General features: G+C 39.3%; 1 protein-coding gene across 1 annotated transcript; it reads left to right on the forward strand.

Annotated features, from left to right (window-relative positions):
• The first annotated feature begins 871 nt into the window (after window positions 1-871).
• Window positions 872-2,860, forward strand: KCNA4 (potassium voltage-gated channel subfamily A member 4). The gene has a single exon (XM_075162788.1). It carries the CDS (start codon window positions 872-874, stop codon window positions 2,858-2,860), a length of 1,989 nt encoding a protein of 662 aa, XP_075018889.1.
• Window positions 2,861-12,948: the final 10,088 nt, after the last annotated feature.

Here is a 12,948-nt window from a genome sequence, read left to right on the forward strand (position 1 = left end):
AATAGATGACACAGTTTCATTTGATCAGTGTGACCTTTTAGGAAAACAATCCAATCTTCTCCTTTTTTGTTTTGTTTATTTTTGTGTGTTTGTGCATGTGCCTCAGGTTAAGTGCTTCTTCTGCATGACCATAACCAAAGGGTGACCCATCCACTCCCTTATGTCCTATGGGGACCTCAGAGCCAGTTTCTCAGTCTTCATCTCCTCCTCCTCCTCCTCCTCCTCCTCTTACCACTGCTGCTGACGCCCTGGGTGCTGCTCCCAGGTTTGAGACATTGCTGACAGGCTGAAGAAAGGATTTGCAAAGACCTCCTCACTGTGTAAATAAGGTGATGGCTGGAATTAACTTCAACTCCCCAAGTAAGGATATTAAACAACAAGGTTGCTAGGCCAAAGCATTACCAGGAACAAATTATGAGGAAAGAGACTGTTTGCAGTTGGTTGCAATGATGAACTAAAACCATCTGTGGAGAGCAGGTACCTTTGATTTGCATATTTTTTTCCTCATGAATGCAGTCTTTGTAGCCTGCAAGATAGTCATGATTCTGTGATAGCCACAGGAGATAAATGAAAATAAAGGGGCTTGGTGGATGAGAGAACAAGGCCTCAGCTGTTCCCTGGTTCAATTTGGGTTTCATCTTTTCTTATTAACAAAACAGTAGTTTGTGTCAAACATTCCGGACAATAAGAAAATGCAGATCTGTGATTTTCCAAAACATAGATTCAGTGTTACAACTATGTTGCCCTGCTCTATGTCCAAGGGACTGTCCTCCAAATGCAAATGGCTTTGAACTTTCTAGTGAAAGTTAAGGTTACACTGTAAATAAACCAAAGCCTTGTGCATGAAGTGATAAAAAAAAGCAGTTGCAAAATGGAGGTTGCAATGGTGAGTGCAGATAGCTCTGGGTGCAACAGTCACATGCCCTATGGATATGCGGTCCAAGCTCGGGCCCGAGAGAGAGAGCGGCTGGCACACTCGAGAGCTGCAGCAGCTGCGGCCGTAGCAGCAGCAACAGCAGCAGTAGAAGGTGGGGCAACAGGTGGAGGTGGACCATATCACCACTACCATCAGGAACAGAGTCGAGGTGCGTCCTCCTCTCATGGTGGGAATGCGTCACGCAGCAGCATGCCCCACCGCCAGAGTGGTAAGAGGCGGAAGAAAGGGAAAAAGAGGAGCCACCACTTGGGAAGTAGGGAGTGTGGGGCCTCCTTCCCCTGTTCTGAGCTGCTGCCTCTCAGTGGTTCTGAAGAGAGAATACTGAAGGACTTGAGTGAGGAGGAAGAGGAGGATGAAGACGAGGATGAAGATGATGAGGAAGAAGGAAAGCTCTACTACAGTGATGACTATGGGGAGGATGAGTTTTCATACTCGGACCAGCCACCTGATGATGGTGGAGGCCCTGGGGGTTACAGCTCTGTTCGCTACAGTGAGTACGAGTGTTGTGAGCGTGTGGTAATCAACGTGTCAGGACTGCGGTTTGAGACCCAACTGAAGACATTAGCTCAGTTCCCGGAGACATTGTTGGGTGATCCAGCGAAGCGAGGGAGATACTTTGACCCTCTCAGGAATGAATACTTCTTTGATAGGAACCGGCCCAGCTTTGATGCCATCCTGTACTACTACCAGAGTGGTGGTCGGCTGAAGAGGCCAGTCAATGTACCCTTTGACATCTTCAGTGAGGAGGTGAAATTCTACCAACTTGGGGAGGAGGCCATGCTCAAGTTTAGGGAGGATGAAGGGTTTGTCAAAGAGGAAGAGGACAAAGCTTTGCCGGAGAATGAGTTTAAGAGGCAGGTTTGGCTGCTGTTTGAGTACCCGGAGAGCTCCAGTCCAGCCAGAGGCATTGCCATTGTCTCTGTCTTGGTTATCTTGATCTCCATCGTCATCTTTTGTCTGGAGACTTTGCCAGAGTTCAGAGATGACAAAGAATTCATCATGTCCCTGAGTGTAGGGAAGGGGCTTTCCAATGAGTCACTTCACCTGGATGCTGGGGAGCACACCATCTTCAATGACCCGTTTTTCATTGTAGAGACCGTATGCATCATTTGGTTCTCCTTTGAGTTTACAGTGCGCTGCTTTGCATGTCCAAGCAAAGCACACTTCTTCAAGAACATCATGAACATCATAGACATTGTCTCCATCTTGCCTTACTTCATTACTCTGGGCACTGACTTGGCGCAGGAGCAGGGCAGTAATGGTCAACAGGCCATGTCTTTTGCCATCCTGAGGATCATCCGTCTGGTCAGGGTGTTTCGCATCTTCAAGCTCTCCAGGCACTCCAAGGGTTTGCAGATCCTGGGTCATACACTCAGGGCCAGCATGAGGGAACTCGGCCTCCTCATCTTCTTTCTTTTTATTGGAGTCATTTTGTTTTCCAGTGCTGTTTACTTTGCAGAAGCTGATGAGCCTGCCACCCATTTTCAAAGCATCCCAGATGCCTTTTGGTGGGCTGTAGTGACCATGACTACAGTTGGTTATGGGGATATGAAACCCATAACTGTGGGTGGGAAAATAGTTGGATCCCTGTGTGCCATTGCAGGAGTGTTAACCATTGCTTTACCAGTGCCAGTGATTGTCTCCAATTTTAACTATTTCTACCACAGAGAGACTGAGAATGAAGAACAAACGCAGCTGATGCAAAATGCAGTCAGTTGCCCTTACCTCCCAACAAATTTACTGAAGAAATTTAGAAGCTCATCATCTTCATCCACAGAGGATAAATCAGAGTATTTGGAGATGGAAGAAGGAGTTAAAGAATCTCTTTGTGTAAAGGAGAAAAAAAGTCAGGACACGGGGAATAGCAGTGAGTCAGAGAAGAAAAACTGTGTAAATTCAAATTCTGTGGAAACTGATGTGTAATTTTGAACGTTTCCAAATATATTTATGCATTAAAGAGTGCAGTGACAATAATGAAATATGCAAACAAGAGTCTACAGCATACAGTAGTATGCCATTTAATAGTTAAATACAAATAAAAAGCATTGCTAAACTTGTATTACATATCAAGTAAGTGGTATAACTTGAGGAAGGGATTGCTAGATCTGATATAATTTCAGACTTTATATTTTTATTAGAATGCAAGTGTTTTGCACACGAGGCTGAAAAATTTATTAAAACCAAGTCAGTTTTAAAGTGGGTGCATGAACTGTCGACATCACTAATAACAGCTCTGTGGTAAAAGTTGGCATTCAGAGGTATTTACTATGTAAGAAGCAATGCAGTTTGGTAGTCATTTATCTATTTATCAGTGCTTTAATAGCAGCTACCGTAAATCATTGGATACCATAGTCACTGTTTTTCAAATGGTAAATTTATTGTAAAAAGATATTCTACAGAAGATAGATCTAACTTTTTTTCTTGGAATCTATAATGCTTGTTTTTAACTGGAAATTTACTTTGAAAAGGCTGCTGACCCTCCAGAAATTGTTTATTTTTATAACTCTCTTTGGAGGCATTGCAGCATTTGTTGTCTAATAGTGAAAGAAGTGAAGTAAGAGAATCATTTAACCTGGTCTGACTGCAAAGGCAAAATGACTGGAATGCTTTTTTGCACTACTTTATATGCTGGAGATATATTGAAAGAGACTTCATACTGTGAATGTTTACTAATGTAATAGTTCAATGACAATCATTGGAAGAGTGAATTCTGCATCATATTTTATTGTTTCTTTTTTCTTTATGTGATGCTGATGGCGAAACAGCTAACATTACATTAATTCCATATTCTTTTTAATTATGAATATCTGTGATCTGGAAAAGGATTGTGAAGTAAAATTTTATAATCAAAATTATTTGAAATCAGTGTTTTCTACTGATGCCCTCAAGAAATACCAACCTAATTTATATCTTTTTCCTGGTTAATTTAACATCCAGAGTCTATGATTAGTACATGCACTTTGTCAGTATTGAATAAATTCAATGTATGGGAGGAGAAGGTAGAAGTAATAAGATATTCAGTTGTTACAGTACTGACAATTGAGAATTGCTAACTTTTAACATGCTATTATTGGTGCTGCATTTTCCCTTAATTACAGCTTTCACCCATGTGTATTTGAAGCAACATTTAAGATCCAAAATAGGTATTCTGGGATTCAAAATGACCATGTTGGGTCCCATGCAGTCCTTGAGAAAACATTCCGTGATTTCTTTTCACTGATTCTTAGGCCAGCTGTATTTTACTGTGTGTCAAAAACTTCCATTGCCCTTCCTAGGAGATTAAGGTAGGTAAAGATTATCCTGCCTACAGTACATTCCAGACTCCAGAATGAAATAGGTAAGATATTGCTGCATATAACATAAATAATAGATTCAGAACAGGCATTTTTTCAGACTTATAATTACCTAGGGAAGGCACAATTAAACTGGAACTGTTTTTGAAGAGGCACTGTGGAACTTTCCAGATTATAAAACTTAAACCAAATTGGCATATGCACTTTAAGGGCTGGGACAGGCCATTATAAGAGAAAAAGGGGCTTACCAACCAACGCTACTGAATTACAGTAGTTTTGCAATATTCATTTAAAGCTGAGTGGAGGATTTTTGCGGGGGGAGAACTAGTTAGTGACTGATTTATAGTTCTGGAGCTGAAAAGAGACGATAAAAGCAGTCCAAATTGGGCATAATCTATCAGATAAGATTGTTTGCTGTATGCAGCATCCAGCGGTACCTAACAGAGCCATAGACATAGGTTTTTCTTTAACGGTTGATTTTTGCCTTCATGGATTTTCTGTGAATCGCCTCTTCGAAAAGTTTCTCTGCTTGTCTTCTTTTGTGTTGCAGAAGAACTAATAAAAACCAAGACACACACAAAAGACTGTGTTGTGCTGAGCCCTGGTTCAAAATTTGTGTGTAAATGTCTGATTCCTAATTTAAAATCATAGAGCAGGCTTCACTATATTTTTGATGTGAAGCATTAAACAAAGCTCCTTTTTAGTGTGGTGATATTAATTCCAACTATGTTTTGAATAATTTTATATACAGGCATTTGCCAAAATTTAATATTGCATTTTGTTGTAGCTCACATGAGTTAAATGTACTAAATACTTTTTTCTACAGGGGCAATATCAGCAGTGAGGATGAGCATTCTGTAAAATGCAGCAAAAATCTGTAGAAGTGTTTCTTTAATAGCTAGCAGTTAATGATGTAAAGAGCATAAGGGTTCTCTTGTAAGCTAGCTTGCTAGTAGTTCTGTATAATACCAGAGACCGTATAATACCAGGGAGCATGGCAAGAATGTAGGAGTAAAAGAAATACTAATTAGGTAAATAAAGAACTTAGAGAAAATAAGTAGTACATGTTTGCAGTATTGACTGGCTGAAAGGGAAGGTGGTTTATGAAAGGTGGAATTTTAGATCTCTAATGGAAATACGGAAGAAAACTTTGAATAACTCTTGGAATATGTTCACGCTGTGGACATGGAGCTCAGCATGAGGAAACTGCTTAAGTAGTTACCCAGCTTCTCCAGCAAGTCGTTCAGCTATTCTGCTACCAGAACACAATCTTTTAATTTAAAACAAGCGTGGCAATGACTACATTGTGCTGTGATCATAGCAGTACCTTACTGTCTGAAGGAAAAGGTCTTACCCTAGGACCTCGTAGCAGTTGGCAGAGCAACGTTCTGGGTGCGTCAGCACTACATACTGCAGTACTGTGGAGACATATCCTAAGGTATCCTAAGGCAGGTGGAGCCTGCTCTGCCTCCTGCAATGTATAAACCTATGTACTTTGTCATTATAAATAAGAACTATATAAATAAGAACTAGCTTAACATTAGATTGTGCTATCAGTTTGGCAGACCATTCTGAATCACAGAAAGAATTGTGCATTCCGGAATGGAAGCAAATACCTTTACTGGGCTGGCTTATAATTTGATTATTCAACTACCCATCAGTCCAGTCAGTTACAACAGCTTGGAATACCAAAGTCCTACCCTAACATGCTAAAACCCAAAGATCCCAAGTGCTTAACAAGAAACAGAAATTTCCATTAAGTATTACTTCGGTTGAAATTGTGTGCCATAGAAACCCTGTATATAGCTGTTACGGCTCCAAATTACTACTACTGCTTCTGTCAGAGCTTTCCCAGTGTTACTGGATACTGACAACTCTCAGAAAAATAATTTTATCGTCACTTGGGCATTTTAAATTTTAAATTATAGTGGTGAAATGCATTCCTGATGTAACTGACGCGAATAGAGTTACACTAGGGATCATTTTAGTTCTACTAATGTAGTTCAAATGATTTCACATTGACATACATTTCAGCTAAAAATAATGCAAAATGGGATATTTTGATATTTCAGGTTCACTCGCAGTGGTGAAAAAAATTTGGAGGAGTTCCATTAGAATTCATGGAATCACAGCAGCATTAAATCAGATTTTGAATATAGACTGATACTTAACAGTGTACTAGCACTTGTTTAAAGAAATTCATAAGTCTTTTTATAGCAATCTTAAGTGCCAAGGCCAGACTCATAAGGAGAGAGTTTTGCCAGCTGAAGTATTGGATTTAATGCCTGACTTCAGAGATCCGTAATTTTTTTTCTTTATTACAGTCATGGAGTTTTCTGATGTTACATTGATTCCTTGAAATTTTCAGCATGCATGCTGAAACTTACATCAAAAAAAGTGTTGTGTCACCCTGTCAGGGAGTTCTTGGTGAAGTTTTTTAGTGTTCAGTTAAGCTTTCTCAGAATGATTCCACAAGAGGCCAATTCCATTTGATGGAAAGTGTAATTTTTTTGTTTGTATTTGAAGGAAAATTCTTCTGCTTACATACTTTTGTTGTGTAGCGTCCATTTCTGTGATGACCATGTAATGCGGAATAAATTTGACGGATCAAGGGAATGAAAAAACCCACTGCTATCATGATTACATCTAATTCATGAAAACAGTGTTCTTGGTGTTTGGGAATACTAATAGGCATTACGGACTGCTTGTGGTCATAAACAATGGGATTTGAGTGTGTTTTCGGTCAGTAAAACTATTCAAATAGCTTTGGAATGTGAAAATGGTTTTGCATAATACTGGTGTGCAAAGACTTTGGGATCAGGCCATAACCTTGAATAAAGGATCATTATCTTGTAACTCCTGACATGGAAAGTTCCTGTCACATATGCTTTCAGGTGTTGAAAGTCATTTGACTTGGGATATGAAAAATTAGTGCTAAGCTACCCAAGAATATGAAATACTTCCTCTTCATATTTGGATAAATGTGGGATAAATGTACTATGGAAAAACAGCAAAATACCAGAAAGTCTATTCCATGTGTAACTAGTTTGTGGAAAGTCTTTCCTGCACAGCATTGAAAAATCAAATGTGTCTTTCTGGTGATCCCGGACTCGTAAAACTAATTCTGAGTATAAATGAATTTTTAGCATAAGCTTTACACTTTACTGATAGCCCTCAAATTAAACATGAACCATCCCTGGCTCTTTAGACGATGTCACTAGCTTCCTTCAACTATTTCTTACTGGTTCCTGATTACTTCTTACTGTCATTGTGTCCAGTTATAAATACAGGCTTACTTTTTTTTTTTTTAATTAATTGACATGAGACGGTAACAAATAAAAGCAAATATTTAAAAAAAAAAATCTATAATATCCAACATATAAGTTACATATTTTTCTTATCATTAAATAAACCTAAATGAGAGTCCATAACACCTGTAGACATGGGACAGGGTATGCATTTTCCTGTTGCTATAACTGAATGATCAAGTGCTCCTGCTTTTGCAGTGAATAAGATCTAGTTTATAGATTTACCATATTTGTGCACCTCTGTTTGAAACAAATGCTTGTAGAAAAATTGGCAATTTTAAGAAAATGAACATTCCTTCATTTCCACAGAGATCATCTAATGTGGAAAAAACGATTGACAAATTAATTCTGGGTTAAGGTGCGTAAGTGCTTTGTACCTGGCAACCAGGTACCAACATGAAACTTCACATATTGCTACCATGCTTTCTGTGTATTCAGAACTCTGATGACATTAATTCTGAAGGAAAACTCATTAAAGCATTATGTACTGAGGTGGTTGAATTAATTTTTATTTTTAATCCTTTTCTGTAAAATTATAATGTACCTTGAGACCTTTTTCTGCAACAGGTCCTTTGGAAAATAAATACATAAGTATATAAGAAGGAAAGAAGAGAAATCTTAAATTACATGTCAAAATCTGATAAAATATTCTAATTGAGGGAAAGTAGGTAAGTAAAAACTTTTTTCCTTCACTTGCGCATTTGTGATATTGCCATTGAAAACAAATTGGGGGCAAATTGGTTGAACAGATCTGCAACTGTGTGTCTATTCCAGGTACTTGGTGATCTCCGGAGCAGCAGCAGCTGCTGCTGCTGCGTCATGCAGCGGGGAAGATGCTCACTGCAGCGAGCAGGACCACGTGGGGCGGGAGAGGGTACTGTGAAGTTTTTAGCTTGTCTGGTAAATCCATGCTCCTACCACAGCTATCCTGTCTGAGTGCAAAACAGCGTTTAAATTATTTGCTCTGAAATACCATGTAACCCTTTTAGACAGGGAGGTCTCAAAGGCTCCGGACTGCTAGTTCCTAAGCCACAGAGGGACTCAGGTCCACACTCACAAAATGTGCTTTTAGACACCTGACTTCCGTTCATTTCATTAGGAATTAGGTTGAAAATGCCTCCTGAACCTGGGACCAAGTGACTTGCTTGGGGTCAAAAGGAAGGCTGTGGTGGAACAGGTTTCCCAAGTGTTACAGTGATTCCCGCAGGAGTGAAGAAAGTGCCGGCACATATTCAAGATAGATTTAGGTCTCTTTTTGTTTTTAATCTCTTGTTCAAATGTTCCTGGGGCATTTGTGTTGAGAGTAGGGAGGAGGATGGATAGATTCAGTGAGGTATGTCAAAGGCGTCTTTAATTTTGGATATTTTCTCTGTTCTTAGCAGTCAGAATAAGCTAAGGGTTTTATTTATTTATTTATTTATTTAGTCCTAACACGTCTTACGCAAACCGTTTCAGTGGGAGAACATACATTGACTGAAATTATCATCCTGGATGTGAACGGTAGCTTTCTATTCAGAAAATCAAATGAGACACATTCGGTATCACTCCTGTATTTTTAATTTAAGTATGCTGGCTTTGAGTCCAATGCTCTTGCACTGAAGTCATCTAAAATCACAGACAGTGCTTTACCTAGGACTGCAGTATATGGCAACTGAGAAGCAGTTGCTTTTCCGTGTTTGTATTTATATTGATATGATTACGACGCAGACTTGTGCCGTAGAAGAGGGATGTTCCAGAGTACTTCACTGCATCTTTATCTTCATTGCTAGGTGAGCAACACCCCACGGTATGCTTTGGAAAGAAATCCAACCACGTGCACGGGGAGAGAGCATTCTCTTCTCCCCTCTCCTTGTACAATCCAAGGACGGATTGCTGCTGGATGCACTGTGCTCTGTGCCTGCCCTGCTCTGTAGGTTCAACCACTGTCTCACTTCTGTTCCGTTTAGATCAGTGAAGGTTTGTTTTCAGCCAGAGCCCATGTACCTGTCCTTGATGTGGTTCATCCACTATATGAATGAACTTTAATTTCTGCCTTTTGTTGTCTCCCTATCGGTACAGCTTTGTAATGGATTCAGGGTGTCATTCAGTGACAGTTTCTTGTTGCACAGTGGAGCCTGACTAGCACAGTGAGCCTGAATACAGAAAACTGCAAAGGACTGTTGATAAGAAATAAAGGTACCTTCTGTTTTTCTGTCCAAATACAATAAGATATATTTGTATTGCAACAAGTTATACATTCCACAGACTGTACATTTCAGGGTAAATAAGTTCTGTTTCATTAATGGGCTTGTACTTTCAAGGTGCCCTCAATTTGCGCTGAATTCATCAGGAATTTAAGACGTTGAATATTTTTCAGGTCTCAAGTGTGAAGGAAGATGATCCCTCTTTGCATTCAAAATGGCAAGGCATTATTATAAAGCAGAAATCTTGCATATTTTTCAGGTCAAAGGAGGCTAAGGAATAGTAGCTTTTCTGTTAAAGTCTTTCTGAAATATTAGCTGCAGATACACATACTGAGAAAAATATGGTTTCATCACAGGGAAGGGGTAGAAAAGATTTTTGATTGCATGGTGAAAGGGCATCATCGTATGTTACCAGGTGCCAAATGACAAGCTCAGATAAGCGTTATTCTAGCAAGAATCTATCCTACTGCAGAGAGTTCAGTACAGGTGTCGTATAGCAATTTATACTTCAGGATTTAGTTCTGTATACATTTATTTCTATTAGTTACTTATAAGCACTGTTATTATTCAGGACTTACGGATCACAAAATTAAAGACAAAAATGCTATAAGGATTTCAGCAAAAGAGAGGAACAGCAAGATTTAACGCTTCTGAGTATCTTCTAGAATAAATTGTTATTTTGGTGCCATTTAATTTGTGAACATCTGCTCTAATAAGTGATATGATGATTCAATAGGTTAGAAGGCAAAAATGTTTTCTCTAGCTAGTAAAATATTTTTTGTTACTCATAGCTTAATGGAGGATTAGCATTTTTCCTAGCTTTGAAATATGTAGAAAATGTAAAAAGACACTAGTAAGTAGAAATGGTACTAATTTGTGGCTCTTTGACCTGTCTTACAAGAAAATATTTCCAGAATTGATTAGTGATACTGGACAACTCAATTCTTAAGTGAAATGGAGTGACTGTGAAGAGATTTACTTTTGAATCGATGCAGAAAAAGTGCATTTTAAATTGTTTCATTTTGGGGCACCCAGAAATTAAGACATTGAGACCACTAGCTGTTTTTGAAAATTTCTGCCCTGATGGCTCGACTGATTTTGTTTCTTTGGGAGGAAAGAACAAGTTGTATTTCAGCTTTTTTGATTTCTCTGGTTTTCTGTTGTGTTGAACTATACCTAATAGAAGTGACCAGAAAATCCACAATGTTTTCAAGCGGAGTCTTGGTTGTACTGGCACATGAACCAATGTATGTGGTTTAAAAGGTCTGCTTAACAGTCAGGCATCTGAGATGGTAGCATTGTCTAAAGAAATACTCCTGATCCTTTTGACCTCGGTTCTGTCCTGCGAAGCTTCTCTTGATGTCAGACTAACACTGACAACGCACGTAACACGAATGGCTATTTGAGGGGGTAAAAAAAAAAGCGTTAGGGAGCAGCAAGGGCTGGCTGCTTCCTGGGGCTGGGGAGCCAGGAGCTGAGCGCGATCTCGCAGGGCTGGGACCTTCCTATTTCTAATGACTGGTATTATACATTGTAAAGGATTAAAAGCTTTTTTCCCATTGGGACCTCATTTTTTATAAATAGGCGGTTTACGTCCTGTAACCTCATGCTGTCACGGCAGGGCTGTAGTGGTTTGTATGTCAGTGGTACACAGTCCTTAGCAGAAAGAAGGGCTACAGTAGAAGTCCCATTTCCAGTGAATTGGCAGAGCTGCCTGGTGATGCCACGTGCAGCTTGCTGCTTCAGCAGAAGCAACTGTTCAGCTCAAACAGAAACACGTGCTGTTGCATTGCTCCAAGTCTGTATGCTGTCTGCTCACACACTGTGCAAGAAGAAATGCTGAGGGTAGATTTCTTAAGCTGATACAGCTAGTATCAGAGACTATATTTTTTCACATTGATAATGAGTTTCACACACTTCAGGAGCCTGCATTTAAATCCCAGGATTAAGGAGAACTCAACAGGAATTACTCTGCTTCTGCAATAACCCATGGCATTTCAGATTGTGGAGAAGCTTTGCTTTGTTCTTTCTGAAAGTTCGGACGCCTCTTTTCCTGCTAGATTTACTGATAGTGGTCTTGCCTGAAATCACTTCAGGTGGATCGTGTTTCTGTTTTACTAGATGTTATCACCCAAATAAATACTTATGACAGAAACATGTTCAAAGTTGTATTATCCCCATCCCATACAGACAAACAGGCTCTTCATGCTAAAAAACTCTAAAAAATTATTTCACTATATAAACTATCTTGTCAATATAAATACATGTATATACATTCTTACGTAGAAATAGGCATCAGGCAGGTCATTACATTCTGCAGGATTAAGAACCCTGTCTACAAAGATGTGAAGATCTGCAGCATTTTGCAGAACCCGATCCTCCAGAATCGGAACCAAACAGATAACGTGTAGGAATCTAAGTTTTGGAGTTTGGCCTTATCTCTGTTCATACCACTGACTTTAATACTGGGCTATGTAAAAGTAGCCTTTGTTTTTGGGAGAGGGAGGAGGTCAGTAATGCAGAAGATACAAGTGGAATTATGAGTATGTTAATGTGACACCGCTCATGCAGGACATGGCACAGTGCTCAGGTATTTGAGCCGGTTCCAGACAAATTTGCTCAGGAGCTGGAGCAGCCTGGACCAGAGTACAAGGGAGGGATATTTGTGTGGATCACTATGAAATGTATCTCTACTATTTCCTGTCCTAAGATAACACTGATCCCTTTGAATGCCATTGCATTGTGCTACGGAGAGATTTTTTCTTCACCTGTTCATTGTAAACTAACATAACATTTGTGGATTTGTGGAATGTTTTCTTGAAGTGATTTTCTTCTTAAAGGGATGGAATTAAAATGAAAAAGAACACCCATGTGGAAGAGTGGGTCTGTAGGGTGGGTTTATTTTTTTTCTTTTTTTGGTTTTGCAAACCAAAACAGAAAAGGATGTTTGCTTGCTTCACATTCCTCTTGATTTAATATAAGCAAAGAACAGAGATTTTTTTTTCTAAAGTCCAGTACAACACCCTTCCCCGCTCCCCCTTTAGATTAATTTTCATTTTCATTTGGATTCACTTTTTGTGTTCTTACTGTTGAGAATGTTGCAGACAACAATGTTTGGTACTCTAATTCTAATACAATGACACTGAGAAGAGAATAGAGGAGAAGAACTTGTAACTTTATTACTGTTTGCTCTACAGACGTTCTTAGGAATAATGTGTACAGTACAT

The sequence above is a fragment of the Calonectris borealis genome, chromosome 14, assembly GCF_964195595.1.
Source record: "Calonectris borealis chromosome 14, bCalBor7.hap1.2, whole genome shotgun sequence".
Taxonomy (NCBI): domain Eukaryota; kingdom Metazoa; phylum Chordata; class Aves; order Procellariiformes; family Procellariidae; genus Calonectris; species Calonectris borealis.

Coding starts and splice junctions, on each gene's coding strand:
- KCNA4 (XM_075162788.1), top strand. CDS start 872: ATGGAGGTTGCAATGGTGAGTGCAGATAGCTCTGGGTGCAACAGTCAC.